The sequence below is a fragment of the Pseudorasbora parva genome, chromosome 18 (genome assembly GCF_024679245.1).
Source record: "Pseudorasbora parva isolate DD20220531a chromosome 18, ASM2467924v1, whole genome shotgun sequence".
NCBI lineage: Eukaryota > Metazoa > Chordata > Actinopteri > Cypriniformes > Gobionidae > Pseudorasbora > Pseudorasbora parva.
Window position 1 is genome coordinate 24,079,602 of NC_090189.1, and position 22,392 is coordinate 24,101,993.

Sequence of the window (22,392 nt, forward strand, 5' to 3'; positions counted from 1 at the left end):
GGAACGACATAAGGGTGAGCTAGCTAGCAAATTAACCATTTGAGTATCAGTTAATTTAGAGTTGGACATGACAAAACTTGCTTTTCACCAAGTTAAGAACAGACAGATCTCTGACAGATTCATTCAAATGAATCAGTTCATGAATCAGACTACAACTGTCATGCTGTATGTTTGTTGTGGACCCTGCGGTAGAAATGTGTTATCTATTTATAGCAGTGCCCAGTCTTTCTCTTTCATCGCAATAAATTTAGACTGCAAGCGCAATTGTTTTTTTAACCTAGGCACTGTAGATAGATATAGCTGTACATTTGAGTGTTTTAGATATGCAAACTGAATATCAAAATCATTTAGTTTCAGAAAGGGTTTATATCAGTCCTTTTTCCAATGGTCTAATTTGAAAGTCTACAAACACCTGGCAAACTTGGAGGGTGTATCACACTATCATTTAACTGCATTGTAGGAATGTAGTCATGTTGCATGATGACAGTACAAAGCAGAGAGACCATTCACAAGATCTGCGGCACAATGTACATGACCGGACTCCATGAGTTCAAATGAGGGAGGAGCAGGATGTGATGCAATTGAAAGAAGGATGCGTTATTCATCGAGGGAAGAGAAGGAAGAAAAGAGGGCTGGCGGAGGAGTGAGTCAGGCAATGAACGCAGAGCATTAGTAAAGAATAATACCATGAAAAAAATATGCATATGGAACAAAAATAAATGTTGGCAAGACATCACAGTAGAAATATAGAGCACAGGAAAAAGACATTGTCTGGAGAAAACGCAAGGGTAGTGTTATTGCCTACCTTCTGGGAAATCTGAATGAGAGATTTCTACAAAAAAATTAGAGAAAAAAAGGGAAAATAAAGTGTTTCTTACATGTGCATGAACCATTGAAGAAGCTCTCAAAAAAGGATTAAATACTTTGTGTTTGGGTGATAGATAAAGAGTTTTAAAAAAGGGTTCTTTATGAAACCTATAAAAGGTTCTTTGAGCATTAGTGTTAGCTGGGGGGTGCTAAAAAGGGCACCAGTGTTTAAAGTCAGATTGAAGAATGGGAATTATAATTTATTAAGTTAATACAGGGCCATTTAGGATCGCTAAGGAAATTGTGAATTGTAAATGCATTGCATGAATGATGGATGTTAAGATTAGGGTCCGGTTTACAGGGTTCCCACACCTTTTGGGGACTTTTTGAGGACTATCCCAATCTTTTCTGATTACCGGATAAAGATATATATAAAAAAAATTGATAGATAGATAGCTGTTAAAGGTGGGGTAAGTGTTATTTCAAAACCGTTTTAGAAAAAGGACTCGGGCCGAGTGGAATAACAAACTTGTAGCCAATCGGCAGGTAAGGGGCGTGTCTATGGTGAGAAGGCCCAGTGCATGTCATTATTCAAAACACACAAGTCACACAGGACAGACATTAGCCAAGAAAGAATTAATATTTGCTGGCTTTTGCTTGACTATGCTCGTGTGTCATGTTCGCTTGTTTGCCCATATGCGATCGTATTGTCGCTCACTTCAGCGATGATAAAGACCTGTTCATTTCCACACTGTATGGAGCATCTAAATCTAAATAAAAAAGGTTTCAAGGGTCAGCTCACAAAATGTGTCCGACAGGTAAGATACTATACTCCTGATATATTTTTGTTTCCTCTTTTTATCTATATAACCCATCCGGTCATAATTGTAATATGTCGTTAGCTGGACTATCGAGCTTGTATACTAATGTTATCGAGTTGTTCATGAGAACGGTTTGTGTTTTGTGATCGCTATAACTCTAATCTGGTCATAATTGTAATATGTCATTAGTTGGACTCGTGCTCGTGTACTATCGAGTTGTTCATGAGAACGGTGTGTGTTTTTGTGATGAAAAGGGTGTTTTTTATTAATTGAATTTTCGACCTGGATTAGTTACACACAGATTCTGCCATAGTCGTTGCCTAGGTTACGTATGTGTGGGGCGGAGCTATCAAAATAGGGCCGAGACCCTTTTGGGGGTAGGGGCGTGTTTGTTTTGGTGATTTGAAATACCAACAACGGTTACCAGAAAGCATTTACCCCACCTTTAAGGCAATTTAATTACCATAACTACAAAAACAGAATAAGATGAAATGAATCTCCATGACTTTCTAGGCATGGAAATCACTCCCTGACATTTCTAGGTATTCTCTGACTGTGGGAACCCTGGATTTAATGTTAGTTATCCATCAGTTAGCATCTCACACATAAAACCATCTCTGCTCCAGCAGCCCTTTGTTTCAGAGTTCATGATCTTAGCGATAAAAAACAGTGCCAGTCCAAACCATTTCGTCCTGAAAGAGGGGAGCACTGGTCATGAGAACGTGTGCATGTGTATTGCTGAACTCATTATTTCCCAAACGCAAGTAACAGTGTCATTATACAGACCGATCGTAAACTCACCTGCGTACAAATTTGGAAGTAAACTTGCTGAAGATACCGGCCCCGGGACGGCGCACCTGGCTGTTGCCATGGGACAGGGAAGGGGAGGCAGAGGGGTCGTTGTATGCTGAGGCTTGCTGGTCTCGTGTGGCTCTTTGCTGGCCGGCGTGGAAAGTGCTTCTGCTCGTCACCCCTCTGGGGAAGTTGGTACGGTCAGCCATTGAGGAAATGTTTATGTTCTGAGCTGAGGGGGACACAACTGGTGTTCTCTGGTTGGCTGTGCTGCTTATTACAAAGAAGTTTGCAAAGGTGAAAGAGAATCGGTTAATACTTTATTGCAGCCATTAAAATACAAAAAGGCATAGTAAAATTGAATCCACTTGATTTAAACATGCAGCTTCAATAACCAGGCACTAAAGTACAAACAGGCCATTTCATTAATATTCTAACAACTGTAGCTTTTGCTGCTAATGCACTGATGCCAGACTAATTATTATGGATGCACCGATATGACAATTTTGTCCGATATCGAGAACCAATAATTCTTTATATTTGAAACCCAATAACCGTTATATTGGCTGATAAATCCATTATTTAGTGGCTTAAATATATCAGCCAAGTTTTTTTATTGGACCGATAACATTAAAAATTAACATATATATTCCGATTCCAATATGGTGGCCTATGTATCTGGCATCCCTACAAATGTCCCAACAAACAATTTAATTTGAGATTGATTTTAAAATCTGATGGAATAAAACCCAAGCATGCACTTGCGTGTGAAATCCAAGTCTAATTCCATCATCAGCCCTTTTTGTACCATGCCAGACATGCAACAATCCACAGGCTTAAATCACACGAGGACCAGAGTTTTTTTTTTTTTTAAATATTACAAAACCATACAATAGATCATAATTAAAGGTGAAGTGTGTAATTTCTGCATCACCATATCATATATTGGCCAATATTATGCACAAGATCAGCCAATAAAAGATATTTAACCATTCAGCTTATTTCAACCCATTTATTAAAGTTATTTTAAAATTATAATTATTTTTCAACTGTTTTTACTGTATTTTTGAAAGGCAGTTCAACTGTAGTTCTTATCGGTATTGGACAATTTTTTATATCTATAAATCCCTAATGCAATGTCTTGCAATGAGAAACAGTATTTCAAATGCTTAACTTAAGGTTGTCTATCCACATTAAAGTATTTTAACACAGAAAAAAAATTACGCACGTCACCCTTAATACTTACCATGCAGCTATTACCAATAAATAATGAGACAATAAACAAAAAACAGCTTTAGGGAGGGAGACGAAACCATTGTTAGCATGCATACAACCATCTGTGACAATTGTTTAACGTTCCAGAATGGTACAAACATCTTAATTAAAGTCACGCAAGCAGTGAGACAGGTTTTTGAGGATACTAGATTTTCTGCAGAAAAGGGGTGGAGAAGGATGGGGCAAGCAGACCTGAAAACTGCAGTATGACAGCAAGCGAAGCAACAATACATGCATAAGTGAAGGAGGATCTTACAAGAAAAGAAAGACAGCGAAAAAGCATGCACGTGAATTATGGGTTAGAAAGAAATGGGTTGGAAGGTATGTGACGTAGACAACATTTTTTTACATAGAGGGGAAAGTGGGATGGCGAGTGAGACGGTTGTATTATTGTGGATAACGAGTGAGAGAAAAGTAGACAGGGTCAACAAAAAAACAAAGAAATTCCAAAATTTGTTCAGGGCCTTCCCATCTCTTTGCTTGACGAATTCGGTCTGCAGATCTCATGTACTCCAGAACTTTAAAAAAAGCGACTTGATTCGTCACTAGTTCTTTAAGTCGAATCCCCCTTTGGAATTGTTTCGAGTTTGGCTGCCACTTGCCTGGGGCGATGTGCATGGAGGTCTGGGGGGCTGGGGTGGGCGGAGGTGGACAGGGACTTGTGGTGGCGGTTGCGGGATGAGGCGGCGAGCACTGCGGCTGCCGAGGCGGTGGATGCGCGGGACCCTGGAGTGTTCAGGCTGGGGGAAAACGAATAACAACAGCCCCCACGTACGAACACCCCCACGTACAGAGTGGAGGGAAGTATGGGTGAGGTTGTAAAGCAGATTTAGCAAAGATGGCATGAGAGTTGAGAAAGTGATGGAATAAGACAAAAGCGCACACACACACACACACACACACACACACCAGGAGATAAAAATACAACACTGCGTTGCAATAATGCAGGATTGGGCTCGTTTTATCCTATTTTTAGATCTATACAGATCAAAGCTAGTCAACGACAACGTTGGATCAAACTTGCATTATTGCTGGAAAGCTCGCTCTGTCTCTGCATCTCATTTCAAATTCTCACTCAATGCACACTGATGATCAAAAGCGTCTGACAGTATAAGCCTCATGGGCATGATGCGCATTTACAAGCTACTTGCATCAGCTCAATTATTAAATAGGTTAAGTTTATCAAACTGAACATAATACATGCAGAATAAAAGCAACAGACGAAAGACATCTGATGCATTTGTGAGGGTTATTTGGTGGCAGGTGTTCCATCAGTCCTATAATTGTACTTTCTTTTTTTTTGCGCTGCTCTGCAACCTGACCTTTCGCACGCATATAAAACTCTTTCCCGCAGCTTTCTGACTGTGCTGCCGCTTGTCACCTCAAGCTAAATTCAACATCCATATAACAAGGTTGCCGTTTTTGGTGTCCAGCATCTCTTCTCTAAAACCTGATTATTTGGGTCAGGCAAAATCACTAATTCCAGATTAAGGGATGAGATTGACTACATACCAATCAGTGGTAATACATCAGAGTGTGTCCGAGTATATCTGCAGTAAAATATAGCAGTGAAATTTCACGATTCTTGATAGTGTTTCCACAGTGAACTTTCCACACTCTTTTATTTAAAGGGGGGGTGAAATGCTGTTTCATGCATACTGAGCTTTTTACACTGTTATAGACTTGGATTCCCATCCTAAACATAGACAAAGTTTCAAAAACTAAGTTGGACGTTTGATGGAGTATTTCTGTGTCAAAAATACTCCTTCTGGCTTCTCACAAGTTTTGGAGAGTTTTTTTCAGCTTGACGTCAACGGGTCGGAATGGTCTTGTATGGGCCGTACGGGCTCTTCTCCCGGAAGGCTGCGTGCGCACGCGTGACCAGAGCGAGAGAGAAAATGCATGCCCATAAACACTGCTCTCAAGCTGCAGATCCACTCGTCCGTGCAACACTTCTGTTGCACCGCGCTCCACTTTATTCATATGGGTGACATCAAACGACTTTAACTCGCCCGCATAGCATTCCGGGAAGGCAGCGCTGCATTTGAAGCGATTTGAACGCAGAAATGATGGGAAGCGTCACAACGTCACGTTTGAATCGTGTCGCAAAAGTCGATCTCCGCGGTCACTGCTGTCACAGGACTTCACCAAATCAACAATGTTACCAAAGTGTGTTTTTGACGGAACGGTCCCAGCGATAAAGATTCACGTCGTGCTTTGGAAGCAGGCGGTGAGCAAAACTGCTTTAAATGTCTATGTTGTTGGCTATCGTTGCGTAAGTAAACAGTAAACAACACGTAAACAGTAAACAACACGATCGCGTATGGTTAATTTATCAATGGAGCATGCGATCTATGGTGTGTGTTTAAATACATTTGTTTAGCTGACCACTATAGGTGTCAGTTTGTTTATTGTAAAACCACCCAAACATAAACCTAGGGGATGATCATACAAAGCGTGCTTCTTCATTCAAATCCACTACTCCATGTTTTTTTTTATACACTATCTGACATGCAAAACCATTTTGGTTGCTACTGCTAAGGTTTAGTCGCATACAATAGTCCATAAACCCAATCATGTCCTCATAAACCGCGAGTAAACACACGCAAATGTTGACAGGCCACTAAATACAGTACATACCACAGAGACGGAAGTCCTGCTGATGCTGCTTCTCCTGTTCAAAAATTATTTCAACTTCCGGATCTGATTCTCGATCATATATGTATTAGTTGAACCTGATTGATAGCCATGGTTTATTTAGGGTAACTTTTTCTTTTCCACGCATGACGATGTCAGCTTTCAGCTCCGCCCACACTATACGCCTCCAGGCGCTCGTTTTTTTCCGGAAAGACTCAGTAAAGCCTATCTTTCTTTTATAAATATAATAAAACTAAAGACTTTTCAGAGATATGAAGGATGCAATACTACTCTATAGGTACTCAAGATTGACATGAGATTGACTGAAAACTGAGTGTTTTCAATCTGATAAATATTAGCATAAGCAGCATGTCTAGATACCAATACAAAACAGATCAGACTTATTTTATTTTAGTACCAATTTGGCACTAAAATACATCTTTAATCTATCTGCAGTGCTCTGACTGCAGGAATTCAACACAGTAGATATGTATGGGAACCTTTAGGGACCATTAGAGAAAATATCCAGGTAGTATTCAAAATGGGCTTTAACGACAACATCTGTGGCATTCTGTGGATTACCGCAGACAATAATTCTCACTTGTCCCCAAGTGTGTAGAAATGAACTAATGCCGTTTCAATAGTTGGCATGCTGCCCGGAGGGTTTAAAAGGACATGTGCAGCTTGTATTTCTGTAAAATAAGACTTAGATTTTTAGCTTGAACTGTAAAGTTATCCAAATCTTTTTGGAATAGAAATACTTTTCTAGGTGGATGAAAACCTACAACAATTCCAGTGGGTGTTTCCTGAGAGAAAGTAGCCAGATTTACGGTTTAGTTAGTCATAGTATGAATTGAAAGATATAAGGATGTAACTTTAGATAAGCAGGGTCTGTAAGAGATTCTAAGACACCTGTCTTATGCTGCGTTCACACCAAATGCGAATTGAGCGTCAAAATCGCGTCTACCATGTCTAGTTTGACGCTTGAATATTTTGAATCCATTCGCGCGTCCACAGCGAATTGGACGTGTATATAAATTGAAAATTTAAAGCGAAATAGACGCGCTTTCAATGCGCTCCAGGAGAAAAATTTCATAAAACACCACTCTGTCTCTTTTCATGTTCAATAAAAAAAAAAAATATTAAACATTAATAGCCACACAAATGTGGTCCAGACAACTTCTACATTATCTTCACTGCATGTATATTTAAATATCCTAAGAAAATAAAGTTATGAAACTTCTTTGCCCTCAGTCAAAATGATTTGGCAGACAACAAATGATAGATTCATGACGCCAAAGATCAGCAATTAGATCTACACAAGACTGAGCTTAAAACAACTACATTTTACCTGAAAAAGTCTTAAAACTAAATTGTGACACAATAGTAGTATTTTTAAATTGTGCAGGGTTTCTCATCACGTCACTTTACCATGTGAAAGCAGCAAGCAGGCTCCTGATTGGTTAATGTGGCGTGAATTGACACCAAAGTTCAATTTTTTCAGCATGCGTGAATGCGCAAAAAGCACCACTTGCAAGATGTTCAATTCGCATTCGGTATGAACACAGCATTTTTTTTAAAAATTTAAGTAATACTTTTAATTTATCAAGGACATACTAAATTGATCAAAAGTGGTCAGTGAATACATTTATAATGTTACAAAAAAACATTCTGAAATTTCTATACAAAGAAACCTAAAATATATCAAGGTTTCCATAAAAATATTAAGCAGCACAACTGTTTAGAATTTTTGATAAATGTTTGTTGAGCTACAAACCAGCATATGAGAATCATTTATGAAGGAGTGTGTGACATCGAAGACTGGTGTAATGATGCTGAAATGATGCTTTGCCATCACAAATAAATTACAGGAAAATATTTTAGTATATTTTTGATCAAATAAATGTCATGGTGAACATAAGATACTCAAAAATAAAAATCTTACATTGTAAGTGTATAGCTGTGAATTATTGCCTGTGCAAATCCATAGAATGCCACTGACAGACGTCAAATTGAAAATAACCTTAAATATTATTTTATTGTATTAAAATGAACCCAAGTTGTCAAGCCTTTTAATCAGTACTCTGTTTTAATCTTTGGAGTAATTCTAAGTTCCTGAAGCGTCGCAAATCTAGCCGAACAGATTTCAGCTCTGTACTGCGCTCAAATGTGTGCAATTGTCAATGTGTGAATGTATGTGTGAGCATTACAGGATTAGGTTTCCCATGCTGGCAGGGCAACAGCCTGACAGAATGAGTCGAGAGCAGAGGAGCTTTCCAAGTCTAAATATACATATATGCGCATACTCTACTTTTAACATCAGTCCACTTTGCAGAAATGAATTTGATAGGCTCTTTCCATGTGATTCGTGGCTGGAAAAGAAGACTGTGCATAAAGAGGAATGTGGCAGTACCTGTCCTTGCCATTCTGTACTCCTAGAGTGGCTCTCTCAGTGATTGGAGAGTTCCTACTGCGGCTGGTGCCTGAGGACAGGATGCTGTTCTATACGGCACATAGAGAGCAAACAGAGACTTCAGTGACGTGAGATCACAACCCTGATGCCTATCAGTCATCAGCTCCTCAGGGGGCTCTGTACTCACAGTGGAAGGGGTAGGAGTTTTCTTATGGTCTCCGGAGATCAGCGGGCTGGGAGGGACTTTACTGGAGCTGCTTGAACTGGCGATGTGCTTACTGTCGCCCTGAGGACGCTTGGTGGAAGCGGAGGAGCCTGTGTTGGAAAAGGAAAATGTTAGAGATATACAAACCAACAGAGGCAGTGTTTATGGTGGCTTATGACCAGCAGAATGATGCTTTACTTTGGTCTGTGGATCTGCGCGACTTCTGATTGGAGGTGCTGCGTTGTGCCTTGTGAGACGGTGATTGGGCATTGTTTGTGAGGTCAGTGCTTAGGCGAGGCTTTATTGATAGTTCATCCAGCTAGGAGGGAGAGAAAAAAAAGGGTCAACAAGCATCTAACAATTATGTGCTCATCTCTTTTAATCTACAAAATTACACTATTATGGTTAAAAACAATTGCCATACAATTTGGTATACATCTGTTCCATGATTTCTTTTTCATGTTTAATGAAGCCTATAAAAATTAAGTCACACATACATACTTACATAATATATATTATGTATGTGTGACTTCATTCTGCTGGGATATATAATATATATTACATAATATATTATATATCCCAGCCCTAATATATTATATATATATATATTAGGGCTGGGACTTTAACGCGTTAATTAAGATTAATTACGCAAAAAAAAAAAAAAAGTAACCACACTTATTTTCTCCACGCGGAACATTTTTCAATGAATGAGTTTCGATGGACCGATTATACTGGAACACCAACTAGCGTTCACGAGTCACGACAACAACAAACCATAGTGAACATGAACGAAGAAGCTGATGAGACCACTTTGCTTGGCCCCATGGATGGGAAATTTTGTTTTAAAAACGAAAGGATGAAAGCGTCGACAAGAGCATGGTTGTGTGCAAGCTATACAACAAGGAATTTGCGTTTCACCGCACACACATCGAGCCTCAAATATCACAAATATGCTTTTGCTATATAATATAATAAATAAACAATATTTTGTTGATTAAGCTTATGTATTCAGTCATTATTAAATGGTATACTAAAAATCCATGTGAAAAATTACTTATTGTTCTCAGGTCAAATATTTATATGCAATTAAAATGCGATTAATTTGGATTAATTAATTACAAAGCCTCTAATTAATTAGATTCATTTTTTTAATCGAGTCCCGGCCCTAATATATATATATATATATATATATATATATATATATATATATATATATATATATATATATATATATATATATATATATATATATATATATGAATTAGAGCTGTATGAATGATCGTTAAAAAGATCATACAATCTTATCTATAAATGACAACCTATCATAGGCGTAATTTGCGGTTGGGACGGGTGGGACATGTCCCCACCACTTTTTGAAACATCTTGCTTCATGGATGAACCTAACTAATACAAACACAACATCTCTGGTTAATTTGAAGAGCATCATTTCATTCGTTTGTTAAATAAGAGGCGATCAGGCGCTCGTTGCCGCTCTTATCAGTGGTGCAGATTTCTCTCGTGGCTCGTGCAGTCCTCACAATGACCAGCGCTTTAATCTAACGCTTAACGCCGTTGCAAAGACTTTCTTTTTGTTCCGGTGAAATCACGGAACAAAATGCACAAAAACTGTCCCTGCTCTTGAGGTACAATCACTGTTGATATTCGGTTTTGATGAGAGAAAAAATACGAGGGCAGATTAGAAACGAGAACTTCTGATAAATTTACCAGACTAGACCAGGGATTAAAAGTGTGCAAAGCTATGGCTTTATTCACGTGAAGAATCTTGGCACTATATTATGTTTAGATTAAACGAGATCTATATCAATAAATGAACTAACTATTTAATTAATTTCTGGACATCTCAATACAAATTTTTCTGCAATTGTTATTGTACATGATTTACATCTGATATAACGTTGTATTAGCAGTGCTACCCCACCCCGCCATAAAGTGCGTATCATATACACGCGAAAAACTGCGTACCATTTGCATGCCAAAGCTCATTTTGACGTATACATTCCACAAGATTGCACACTCGTACTATTTATACGCATTTTTGTGAGACTGTCCCACCCACTTTTTAAAACAGTTACGTCACTGCAACCTATGCCTATTAAACTTTTAACGTGCAATCACAGAAAGTAGCTGTAATATATAGGTATGAAACGGCTTCACAAAGAGTTATTTAAACTGGTATTTTAGTTAAATATAAATGCTGATGTCTACAGTAGAGCTCAAACGTAAAGTAAATCACCTTTTGAAACTTGACACTTCAAATAAAGACTATCAGTTACATCGCTAATGTAAAAAAAGTGTTAAAAAATGTATCATTCATTCAGGAGATTTTTTCAAAAATATTCACTGATTCATCCAGTAGGTGCAATGAAACATGTGAAGTCTTTATTATTTAGTCATTCACTCAAATTTAATTCAAGTTTATTAAATATTTTTAACAGATTTTTTTTGTTTAGTTGTCTATTCATAATCGGTGGGTGAACAGTGATCATGATTCACAATTTATGAATCTTCACGCTCTTATATGAATTGTAAGGTGCCTTTTTAAAGACTAACTACAGAAACTGTCTGTATCGTTGGCTTAATATAGCAGTTTAAGTAAATATAATGGAAAAAAGAGAGAAAAGAACCAAACAAAATAGAAAATAAAACAGAACAACATTAAAAACAACCAGGAAAACAGAACAAAAAAAAAATGCAGATATTCATATGATATTTAGAGTAACATACCTCTGAGTTCCTATAGTCCAGTAATAAGTAAGTTGCCATGACATCATTGTATTTTTGGTTGATAAGGGAGTCTTGTATCTCATCTAATGAATATCCCATTCGTAGCATAATATCTGAGGACATAGACCAAAGGGTTAAATAAGTAGGAAAAGACAGCTTACAATTTTGATGACAACATGCTGAATTAGAGTTTTATTTTTACAGTGTTTCCTCAAGCATAACTTCTTGTCACAATGTGGATTCTAAGTTGTGTTGGATGTTTGCATGGGTGATTAATTACTGGACCAAGCCATAAGAGCCCATCACCTATAATCCCAAATTCTGGTCATTATACATGGCTAAGTTTCCTTCAAAAATGCAACCCACTAGTTAAAAAGGTCTGACTGCTTAGAAATATAAAAACATACTGGGTATAATTTAAGTATGCAGTACAAATGTTGCAAGATGAATTACGCACCAATTTTTAATACTTAAAGGGTTACTTCAGCGATTAGCATATGACTGACTCTTGCAGCGTTTGTGCTGTGATATTCCAGGGTACCCCCAGGATACTCCAAATGAAATTCAAGGCTTTTTAAGACCTTTTTAATACCATTTTAAATGAAATTCAATGCCAACTTCGTACCCATTCTGACAGAAATATGAGGGGAAAATGTCAAATCTGTATCAATTTTGAACCCTAGAAAATAATTATGTAAAAGTAGGCTACTTGAATTAAATAAAACATTTTATTTAAATGATCAGTTGCATTTAATAGGACAATTCACCATGACGTCACAACAGTAATAAACGTTCTTCTGGGTGGCAAAAGCCGAAGCGTTTCTATGGCAACGCTAGTAAATTGCTTGGGATTCAGACAAAGTTAACATGATTATTGAGGGACTGATTAACTAATTCAGGAGACAGCAATACATTAAATGCCTAACCTTGTTCCAGTAGATGTAGCGTTAGTCTACTACCATAATTTTTAAATGAGCCTCAGCCTACCATTGAGTAGTTATTTAGTGACTGTTGCTGTTTGAATTACAATATGTTAGACTATCGTAGATGGTCTATTTCCCTGTTATCTAACTATTTACCTGTTCTCTGCTTTTCAACAAATCATTTGCACGCATTTTTTTGTATCTGAAGCTATAGCAGCAACATTGCATGGTGTCTGTGTTTAAAACACGAAAGCTTGTGTGATCGCGGCCGGCTCGCGGTGCAAACAGTCGTGCCGTGTACCAGCTGATTTGATGCGATGATCAACTTAAATGACTCGTAGCATCTGCAATATCTCACGAGCTCCCGATGTTAAAATATGTTATATTTATCATTTTATATGGAGCTAATCACTACAACGGTTAGCAGTCATAATAAACATCTATTATTGATATAAAATAGCCGAAATCACATGAACAATCACACAAAAACCTTATTCCATAGTTATCGTGTGTTTATTAGCTTCTTAGTTCACGCGTAGAAATGTAGAACAGACTCGTTCTTCACAGAGCCAGAATGAGGAAATGTCCGAGACAGGGAGCACGTCATGCGAGGGCGGTGTTGAGCAATATCAAAAGATCTTATTTTATATCGAATAATTCCGTGAGAAATGAATAGAAATGGTATTCTGTATGACGAAATATTTTGCAAACGTGATATGTCAATATTTCTCCAAATATGAGGACTTTTGAATTAAGAGCTAAACTGAAAGCGGTTCTTTGCGATCTCTGTGAACACAAATGAGCCAGTGCAGACGAGAGAATGAACGTGCGTGTGAAAATCTATTCAAAATATCGTTCATAACGGATCGATTATAATGCACTCCTGACATATATTAAGAAATGAATGTCACTGCAACCCGTTTTATCATAAACAGTGTTCAAATATCGAAACTGGAGTCTTTAATCTTTCTGATGATAGCTGTGTTTGTCCAGATAAAGTAAGTGTGCAGTGAATGCTGAACAATAGTAATCTGAGGCCGTATGATCTTTGAATCATAAGGGGTTAAAAGAGATCTAAAGTTTACTAATATTAGTCTCGAATTTCCCCAGCTGAAGATAATTATGCTCTGCTATGATTTTGTAGATGGACCGTTTTGAGAATACTTCTCTTTAGCGCTACTTTTGACGACGTCCACTCGCTTTAGCCTCCTCACCCACAGGTTTTGTTGGATATATTTACTTCTTTCTGAATGAAATTGATAAAATCCTACACCTTTTGCTGTATATCTGACGGTGCAACCCCAAACACAACACTTTTTCGTCAGAGTTTCAACTTTAATCAACAACAATGTTCTTAACTATGTAACTGTTTACAGTAGCCGGCTAATCTTTTCAGTTTGTCAGTAGAAGCCGCTCGCGTTCTGCCACCCGGAAGTATCTTGAGGGAATTGTTTACAAACATTCAATTGCCTAGTAACCATAGTAACGGGTACGCAAGCTTTCGCGCTTACTGCTGTGACGTGGAACGCGAGGTGCACTCAACATTACGCTGCATTAATTTTTAATTAGCCTAAACTAGTAACAGTTCATTTTGTTACGGTATGAACTTAATCCTAGGAATAGTAAAAAATAAAAATAAAAAATTAAGACCTTTATAACGAAATCCAAGACTTTGTATACCAAAATCAAGGCTATTAAGGCCTTCATTTTAGATGATCAAATTTAAGACTTTTTCAATGCTTTTAAGACCCCGCGGGTACCCTGTATTCGCTCAGCGACTTACTCATTATATTGAATAGACACATTCAGTTTTTAGTGCCTGTTCTCTAACTGAACTGATTTTATGAAAATGAACACGCTGGGCAAATGATCCATTAATCCAGTAGCGGTGGCTTTGGGAGTGGCCTCGTAGGGCAGCGAAGCAATGCTTTCTGGGAATTGTGGTTTTTCTTCCCCATGAGACAAAAATAAATTTTCTGTCTTTTCTCAGTCTAGAAAGCACCAAATTCAAAAATAATTTCACATTTCTACTACATTAATGACCCAGTTTAAATACAGATTCATCTTCTCAGCGCGGAAGTACCCCTTTAAGTATAGGGATTGCATTTCCCTAACCCAAAGTACAAGTAAAACAACAATCAATTGATTAAAAAAAATACTAATCACAATTATGCAAATCATTTCAAACGCAAAACATAAAGATACAAAAAAACAGGAAATTTGAAAGCGTTAGTAAGCAGAAAAATCATCACCCAGCTGCTTTAACTCACAAATAAAGATGCTCAGTTGAGCTGCTGTAAGGAATTCAGATCCAGTCCCATCACCAAGATTTATTACCCAATCAAAACCCATCTAGATCTCAAATCCCACCCACAACCAAAGCCCCGGGCCACGTCTACCCCACCTCTCTTCCAACCCCCTGCACTGATGGGGTGCTGACCTGTCCTCTTAGGGTCCTTGTAGTCGGGTTGGGGTTCGATGTAGGGCTTTAACTCGTCGTCCTCATGACCCCCGTTCATCCACCGGTCCTTCATGATCTGCTGCTGAGTGCAAGCAGAAAGAAAGTGTACAGAGTGAAGAGATTATATTAGGTGGGTAGTAATGTAATGCAAAAAGATTTGGCCTTTATGAAAGGGATGCACAGAGTCAACTGAGGGCAGCACTTCAGAAATCACATTACACATTGCTGAAAAGCTAAATCACTCCATTAAAAACATATCAATCTGCAAACAGTTGTTTATGCAGAGTCTAAGCCTCAGACTATACGCCCACAGACCCTTCATGAACAGCCTGATGCATATTGCACACAAAAATAGCAATGGCTTTTATGTAATTTCCAGGAATCAAGGTTTTTAATCAGTCCATTGTGTTTACCAGGTATCTGCACAAGAGCAATTGCACACTGGATTTACCAATTTGAGAGGTTCAATGACATTGAATCTTACATACAATATTCAAAAGACGGTATTTTATACAATTTATAAAAACATTTTTTAGAACTTATCATTTTCATAAAAATTGAACATAAATGTTTGCACATTTGGACAGTTACAGCCTGATTGGAAATAATGCCTAAATTATTCTGCTCAAGAAATGCTATTTGTCATGTCTTCATCTTAAGTTTCTCACTGACAATCACCGTTGTCTCCTTGTTAACCAAGTACTCTAATCTTTGTTTAAAAAAAAATTGTTGTGTAACTCTGATTGTATTTGTCTAAAAGAACAATGACATATACACCTAGGATGGCTTGAGGGTGAGTAAAAAATGGGATAATCATCTTTTTTGGGGGTGAACTATCCCTTTAAGACACAATATTGCATAAGTATTTATGCATGTACAAACCTCAAGGCTCCCTCTCTTGGTTGGGTTGAGTATGAGGAATTTCTTCAGTAAGTTCTCACAGTCGGTCGACATATAGAAGGGAATCCTGTACTTGCCCCTCAAAACGCGTTCTCGCAACTCCTAAGAACAACCAAACACAAATATTCAGAATATAATGCAAAGCTGTTGACCTTTACTCCCATTTCTCTGTGCTCACCTTTAGGTTCTGTCCATCGAACGGCAAAGAACCACTGACCAGTGTATATAATATGACCCCAAGACTCCAGACGTCCACCTCCGGCCCGTCGTACTTCTTGCCCTGAAAGAGCTCAGGGGCAGCATATGGAGGGCTGCCACAAAAAGTATCCAGCTTGTTGCCCAGTGTGAACTCGTTACTAAAGCCGAAATCTGCGATTTTTATGTTCATGTCTGCATCCAGAAGCAGGTTTTCTGCCTGTAAGCAAGTGAGGATCTTTAGTGATTATGTATTTAAGGATGAAACCAAACCTGCACCATTATAGAAATTTACACTCACTAAAGAAAATACATAAAATAGTGTGAAAATATATCTTGTGTACCTTGAGGTCTCTGTGGACAATGCACTTCTGGTGACAGTACTGCACTGCTGACACAATCTGCGCACACACACACACACACACACACACACACACAGCTGGTACTTTTATCATAAACAATAACTTATAACTATTTGTTTGATGATTAAGACTATTTGTTTGATGATTTTAAACGTTACATTTTCAAATTTATATCACAATATTTCAAAGAATATTTGCGATAATGATATTTATGATATAAAATAAAATATATTTTAGAAAAAAGTTTTATTTGCAGCTCTTACTCTCAGACAGTTGTTGTTGTGCACGCTAGGGAACGAAAAATTGCTATATCATTGACATCACATGACGACACTTTTTATCATGAAAAAAAAACGGTGTTATTGTGGACGGTATATGGCGCACCCGTCATCATAGAGTGAAAGTTTATCATTTGCATGAATTTTCAAGTGCAAGAAGACTGGAACACACAGAGACATGCATATAGCATGTAAACACTCAATTCTTCTTCTTATTGCGCAGCAACAGGCAGGTACCCCAATTATTCTAGAATGACTAATTCTTTTCAAATAGAGCTATTCAAATAATCTGGTGACATTTTTATACATTGCAATATATAAAATTGCAACAACAACAAAAATATTGCAATGTAAAATATCACTTTTTTACAATTATGTGCAGCCCTAACCTGAATAGTTAGATTTACCTGAAAAACAAAGCACTGCTTATTTCATTTGTATCTTAGTTCTATTATATTTATGTACGATAAATGATATTTATATTTATTTAGATAAATTATATTTATCTTTGTTCTATTATATTTATTTAGGCCAGAGGAGAAACTGGCACCCCGACTGAGTCTGGTTTCTCCCAAGGTTTATTTTTCTGCATCATGCCCTGATGGAGTTTTGGTTCCTTGCCACTGTCGCCTTTGGCTTGGCTTGCTCAGTTGGAGAAAGTAAAATTATGATCCAAGTTATTAAACTAATTCTACAAATAAAATTAATTATTTAGGTCTTATTTAATTCTATATACTATAATACTCATCTGCCAACATTGTCACTATATGATAAATTAAAATAAGCTGATAACATCCCTGTTTTCTCCAGAATGACTATACAGCCAAATCAAATTTTGTTGCAATATTATCCTGTTTGACACTGTGAAGCTGCTTTGAAACAATCGTGATTGTAAAAGCGCTATATAAATAAAGTTGATTGATTGATACGCTTGTAATGCATTTATTATTTTCTATGGAGGAGCACTACCCTATAAAAATCACACCAGTCATCCTAGAATGATGAATTATTTACAAATAGAGCTATTCAAATCATCTGGTGAAATTGTTTTCATATTCATATGATATAACAAATGTCATCTGTGCAATATCATGCAGCTCTAATGTGACCAGGGTGTTACATTTTAAAATTAGAAAAAGTTTCTGTAAATTCAGACAAACCCAAACAACACTGTTTGGTGTGTGTCACGGTGAGTGAGTGAGTGAGTGAGTGAGTGAGTGAGTGAGTGAGTGAGTGAGTGAGTGAGTGAGTGAGTGAGTGAGTGAGTGAGTGAGTGAGTGAGTGAGTGAGTGAGTGAGTGAGTGAGTAAAAAAAAAGAAAAACGAACGCAGCCTCTCACCTGTCTAAATTTGGCTCGGGCCTCTTTCTCTTTCATTCTGCCATGGGCAACGAGGTAATCAAACACCTCACCTGCAAACCAAGAAGAGGAACATCAGTCATGTTTAGAAGAAACGCATGCACAAATCGGAGAGGTAAGCTAGGGTCTAGCATTGGTACAATCCCAGCCACTGGTACTTTACTATAAATCGATAACTTGGAAAACAAATAAGTGGCTGGCTGAAGAAATTACCTAGAGCGTCAATAAATTCAATATTGATCATTCAAGATGTTTACGTGTTGGGCTCTGCAATTTGTTTGTCTGACAAAACTATGGAATGCTGTCTCTGCAGTGGGATGTTTTTGCAGCGGTCATCTGAAGGTCTTAATGTTTGTAAAAAAATAATAATTCATACTTAAATTGTGCAATACAAAATAGATTTGACTTAAATCAATTAAAGAATTCTTTTAAAGAATCTCATGAATAGATTCATTAATTTTTACACTTAACGTCACAGTGCTTAAACTGCCTCACTGAACTGTGCTGAACAGCAGCGCATTTTCATCCGGGTCAGGCAATGAAATTTAACGAATGAAGATATAGTACCATGGTAAGTTTTGTATTTAACGGGGACTAAAGACTGAGAGCCACATCCTGTCTACAGTGAACTAGAGGCATTTGCACAACAGTTGAATTATCACAGTGCATCTGAGAGAAAGAAACAGTACAGGATGTAACGGTAAAAAAAAAAAAAAAGTTAAAATAGGTTTGGGAGAGCTCTGACCTCCGCTAGCGTACTCCATCACCAGGTAAAGAGTCTTCTCTGTCTCGATCACTTCAAATAGCTTCACTACATGAGGACAGATGAGGGAAAAAAGAGGAATGTAAAAAAAGGTTGAACTAACAGACACAATTTACTTTACTTAAATGCAATATCAGCACGCTAGCTAAAGGCTAAAAATGATTTTGATTTGGGTTATTCCCAAGAGGTTTTACGCTCACTAAATCCAGTTGCACAGAAAAACACTAACATTTGGACATGGATTAATGAACTCAAAAATGGGGGGGGGGACACAGTGGGTACTGCCAAAACCGGAAAACTGGAGACTCAAGCTGAGAGACTTAAGGGCGATTTGTCTGTCAGTTAAGCTCACCGATATTTGGGTGATTCAAGAGCTTCATGATCCTCACTTCCCGAAATAGCTGAAAACGGAGACAGAAGATGTCAATGTGTTGCAAACAGATGATGTGTTTGTCCTTCACAGAGCATAAATATTTCAAGCTTGTGCACATGAATAAGATGTGGTTAAGAACCCCCAACCAACCCTTCACTTCAGGAAGTATTTGAGCCTAATTTCCTATAATTAGCTGCCATGGGCCCTACAGAGAAAAGGCTTCAAGTCTTGAAAGTCGCAAACCAACAGGAAGAGACACAACTTAATAGGGGTGGGAGAGTTAAAAAAAAAGAAAACAAATTACCAGTAAACATCTGAAATAGAATACCAACCCCATTCCAACTTGAGGAAGGGTCACACTCACCTTTTGAAGACTGGACGAATTGAGCTGAGTCTTGTCTATGATTTTCACCGCCACCTGATCGAGAGGGTAAAGAGTTCAGTTTGGACAAGCGCAAGGAAAAGCCCTGAGGCGGAAGGCACACATCAGCTTTGGTCTGCATTTATACAGATCACAATCTCACATCATCAGGAAACAATTCACCGCGGCACATTGAGATTACAGCGCGCTGTTCCTGCGGCGAGCGCACGGGCAAAACCACAGCTTTGTCCCCCTCTACTCTATCAAGTGCGTTATCGGCGTCTCAGACACCATGCAGTCCCGTATTAGCATGTACGGGGATCCAAAAACAAACCGAATGTCAAGGGTGCTGAATCATGCACCAAGAACAGCCAGTGGAGGATTCAGAGACATTTAATTAAAAACGGAACCGCTAAAGGTCACGTGATCAGCTCATTATCCAGGAAGTGTAAATGAACAGCTGCATTCCAAATGCACATATTATTTGTATGATATAACAGATGCACCAATGTATTACCAGTATTAAAACCTTCCTAGACCTGATTAGGTCCTGTGATTTATATACAAAATCCCTTTTTTTTGCACAATTTTCTATCTCAGCTGGTTTTTATTTCATGATGATAAAGTGCCTTAAATTTGTGATGTAACGGAAGTAGTGTCAGATCTTTTCTTCCATAGTGACGTACAACCAAGTGAATAATTATTGAAAAGAAAAGGGTGGGGATTTTCCGTCCACTGGTTGTTGATTGGACAGCGACGTATGTAAATGTGAGCTTGCAGCTGATTTTAAGAAAGATGCAGAGTTTAAGCAGAAGTCTGGCATGTCACCAAAGAGAAGTCTGTTGAGTCATGATATTTCAATTAAAAAATGAGACTTGTATGGATGAATCACAATAAGAGCAATAATATGCATTTGGAAAATAATGTGATTTTCTATTACACACTGACTTTAAATTACAAAAATAAATGTGATAAAACATATTTAATAAAAACAAATATATTATAATATATAATTAAATAACAGTGTTTTAAATTAAGTATTTTACAGCATTTGTAAATCAAACCCGATAACCAATACCAACAAAAATATTATTGGGAAATACTATATTGCCATTTTTAAATAGTGAAAAGTACACTCAAATCACAAGGGAAGTACACATTTTCAGTGCAATTTTTTCTGAGAGGGATCAGGTGGATGGCTGCTGCAGTTACTTTAAAACCTCAGAGGAGTCAGATTCGAGCTAACAACTGAGTAGCATGTTTATCATCATCTGCATTATCGAGATCAGACAAATTATTCAAAGACATTCCCCTCATCTGACAAATCCCATGCCAATTAAACAGCTTTCGGATTTTTTCTTTGGAGGTTAAACTTGATCCTCACCTCTTTGCCAGTGAGGACGTGCTTGGCCAGTTTGACCTTGGCGAAGTTGCCTTTGCCGATGGTTTTCAGTAGCCTGTAGCAGCCGATGTGGGGCTGCTCGTCTGCTGTGGAGTGGGGCATGTTGCAGCGCCCCCCGGGCTTTGATTCGGAGTGAGACTACAAAGGGAGACAGAGATAGAGAAAAAAAAAAGAGTTTAGGCCAGTGTTTGTTTTCCCTCGACTATTCCAGACCACAGTTCTTCACCTGAGAACGGTTATGAAGGTTAAACCTTAACACACAGATGGGAGGTTTGCAGAGCTCTGCTTTAATAATATCCTTATCAGAGCTCAAATGATTCTGATTGGATAGGACTGTCGCCAGTCACCATCTGATTCTCACACTAGGCAGACATGCAGAGGGAGACAGATGAAGAGTGAGGTAGAAAAAGGAAGAGACTGTGGAAAAAGAGCAGAGAATAGGGGTGCACCACAATTTCATTGTTTTTTGCCTGGCAGAAAACGGGGCAGACAACCATGGCCAAATATGAGAACGAAAAAACCTTTGACATCCAATAACAGCATCACCGACCTTAAAAAGCATATTTAATGGTTCAGGTTTACTTCAAGTAAACAGCAGCTGTTGATGGAGGATTTTTTGTTGGGAAAGATGTTGTGTTCAACAATTGCATTTCCTATCTGTCTGTGTTAAAGTCCCAATGGCCAACTTAACATACTTTATTCCACGTCTTGGCTATTATTAGCACATTAATACAATGATTGCACAAAGCATACAAGTCTATCTTATGTAGCACGTCAGATAAATTTTCCCTCTGAAAATATACATTTCTGTACAAATATCCCAGGACATTCTGGGAAATGATACAATACTGCTGAAAATTTTGGGGTCAGTAAGATACTTGCTTTTGAATTAAGTCTCTTATGCTCATTAAAGTGGTTTTCTAATTTAATATATTTTAAATTATTGTAGGCCTTCTATATATATTCAGGGTATATACAGCAATCCTTAAGTTAAATTTACTACTTTTTAATACCTTTTTTTACTACCTTCAGAATATTTTTTAAAACCATCACGACACTGAATTGCAAGTGTTAATCAGCGACCTTTCTATTATTTACACAGATTTTGACATATATAACATCGACAGCAGGAGGAAATCTGTTATGTTATCATTCAGACAGAAAAACACATCTCAACATTCACAAAGGATGGTGAAGGAGAAGCATTACTGCATACACATCTGATTTACATTAATAATGGGTAATTCAGCAATTAAATTATTTAGTGTTTTTTTTCCAACAACAAAACCTGAGCCAAATATTACATTTCTATACTGTGATAT

At 37.8% G+C, this 22,392-nt stretch overlaps 1 protein-coding gene across 14 annotated transcripts in view; it reads right to left on the minus strand.

Annotated features, from left to right (window-relative positions):
- The window catches only part of mark2a (MAP/microtubule affinity-regulating kinase 2a), a 46,618-nt gene that overhangs the window by 4,899 nt on the left and 19,327 nt on the right, over window positions 1–22,392 (minus strand). For 5 of the 14 annotated variants that reach the window (XM_067424070.1, XM_067424078.1, XM_067424073.1 and 2 more), the window contains 16 exons: window positions 21,053–21,208; window positions 19,672–19,725; window positions 19,287–19,335; window positions 18,917–18,982; window positions 18,154–18,224; window positions 16,519–16,575; window positions 16,158–16,394; window positions 15,962–16,081; window positions 15,023–15,161; window positions 11,696–11,808; window positions 9,149–9,269; window positions 8,933–9,060; window positions 8,746–8,834; window positions 4,298–4,435; window positions 2,430–2,690; window positions 806–832 (listed from right to left, as the gene is read on the minus strand). In XM_067424070.1, the coding sequence (XP_067280171.1) occupies window positions 806–832; window positions 2,430–2,690; window positions 4,298–4,435; window positions 8,746–8,834; window positions 8,933–9,060; window positions 9,149–9,269; window positions 11,696–11,808; window positions 15,023–15,161; window positions 15,962–16,081; window positions 16,158–16,394; window positions 16,519–16,575; window positions 18,154–18,224; window positions 18,917–18,982; window positions 19,287–19,335; window positions 19,672–19,725; window positions 21,053–21,208 (1,826 nt within the window). Of the gene's footprint in view, window positions 1–805; window positions 833–2,429; window positions 2,694–4,297; window positions 4,436–8,745; window positions 8,835–8,932; window positions 9,061–9,148; window positions 9,270–11,695; window positions 11,809–15,022; window positions 15,162–15,961; window positions 16,082–16,157; window positions 16,395–16,518; window positions 16,576–18,153; window positions 18,225–18,916; window positions 18,983–19,286; window positions 19,336–19,671; window positions 19,726–21,052; window positions 21,209–22,392 lie in introns of all 14 variants that reach the window. The other 9 variants (XM_067424077.1, XM_067424075.1, XM_067424074.1 and 6 more) reach the window with 7 other exon arrangements.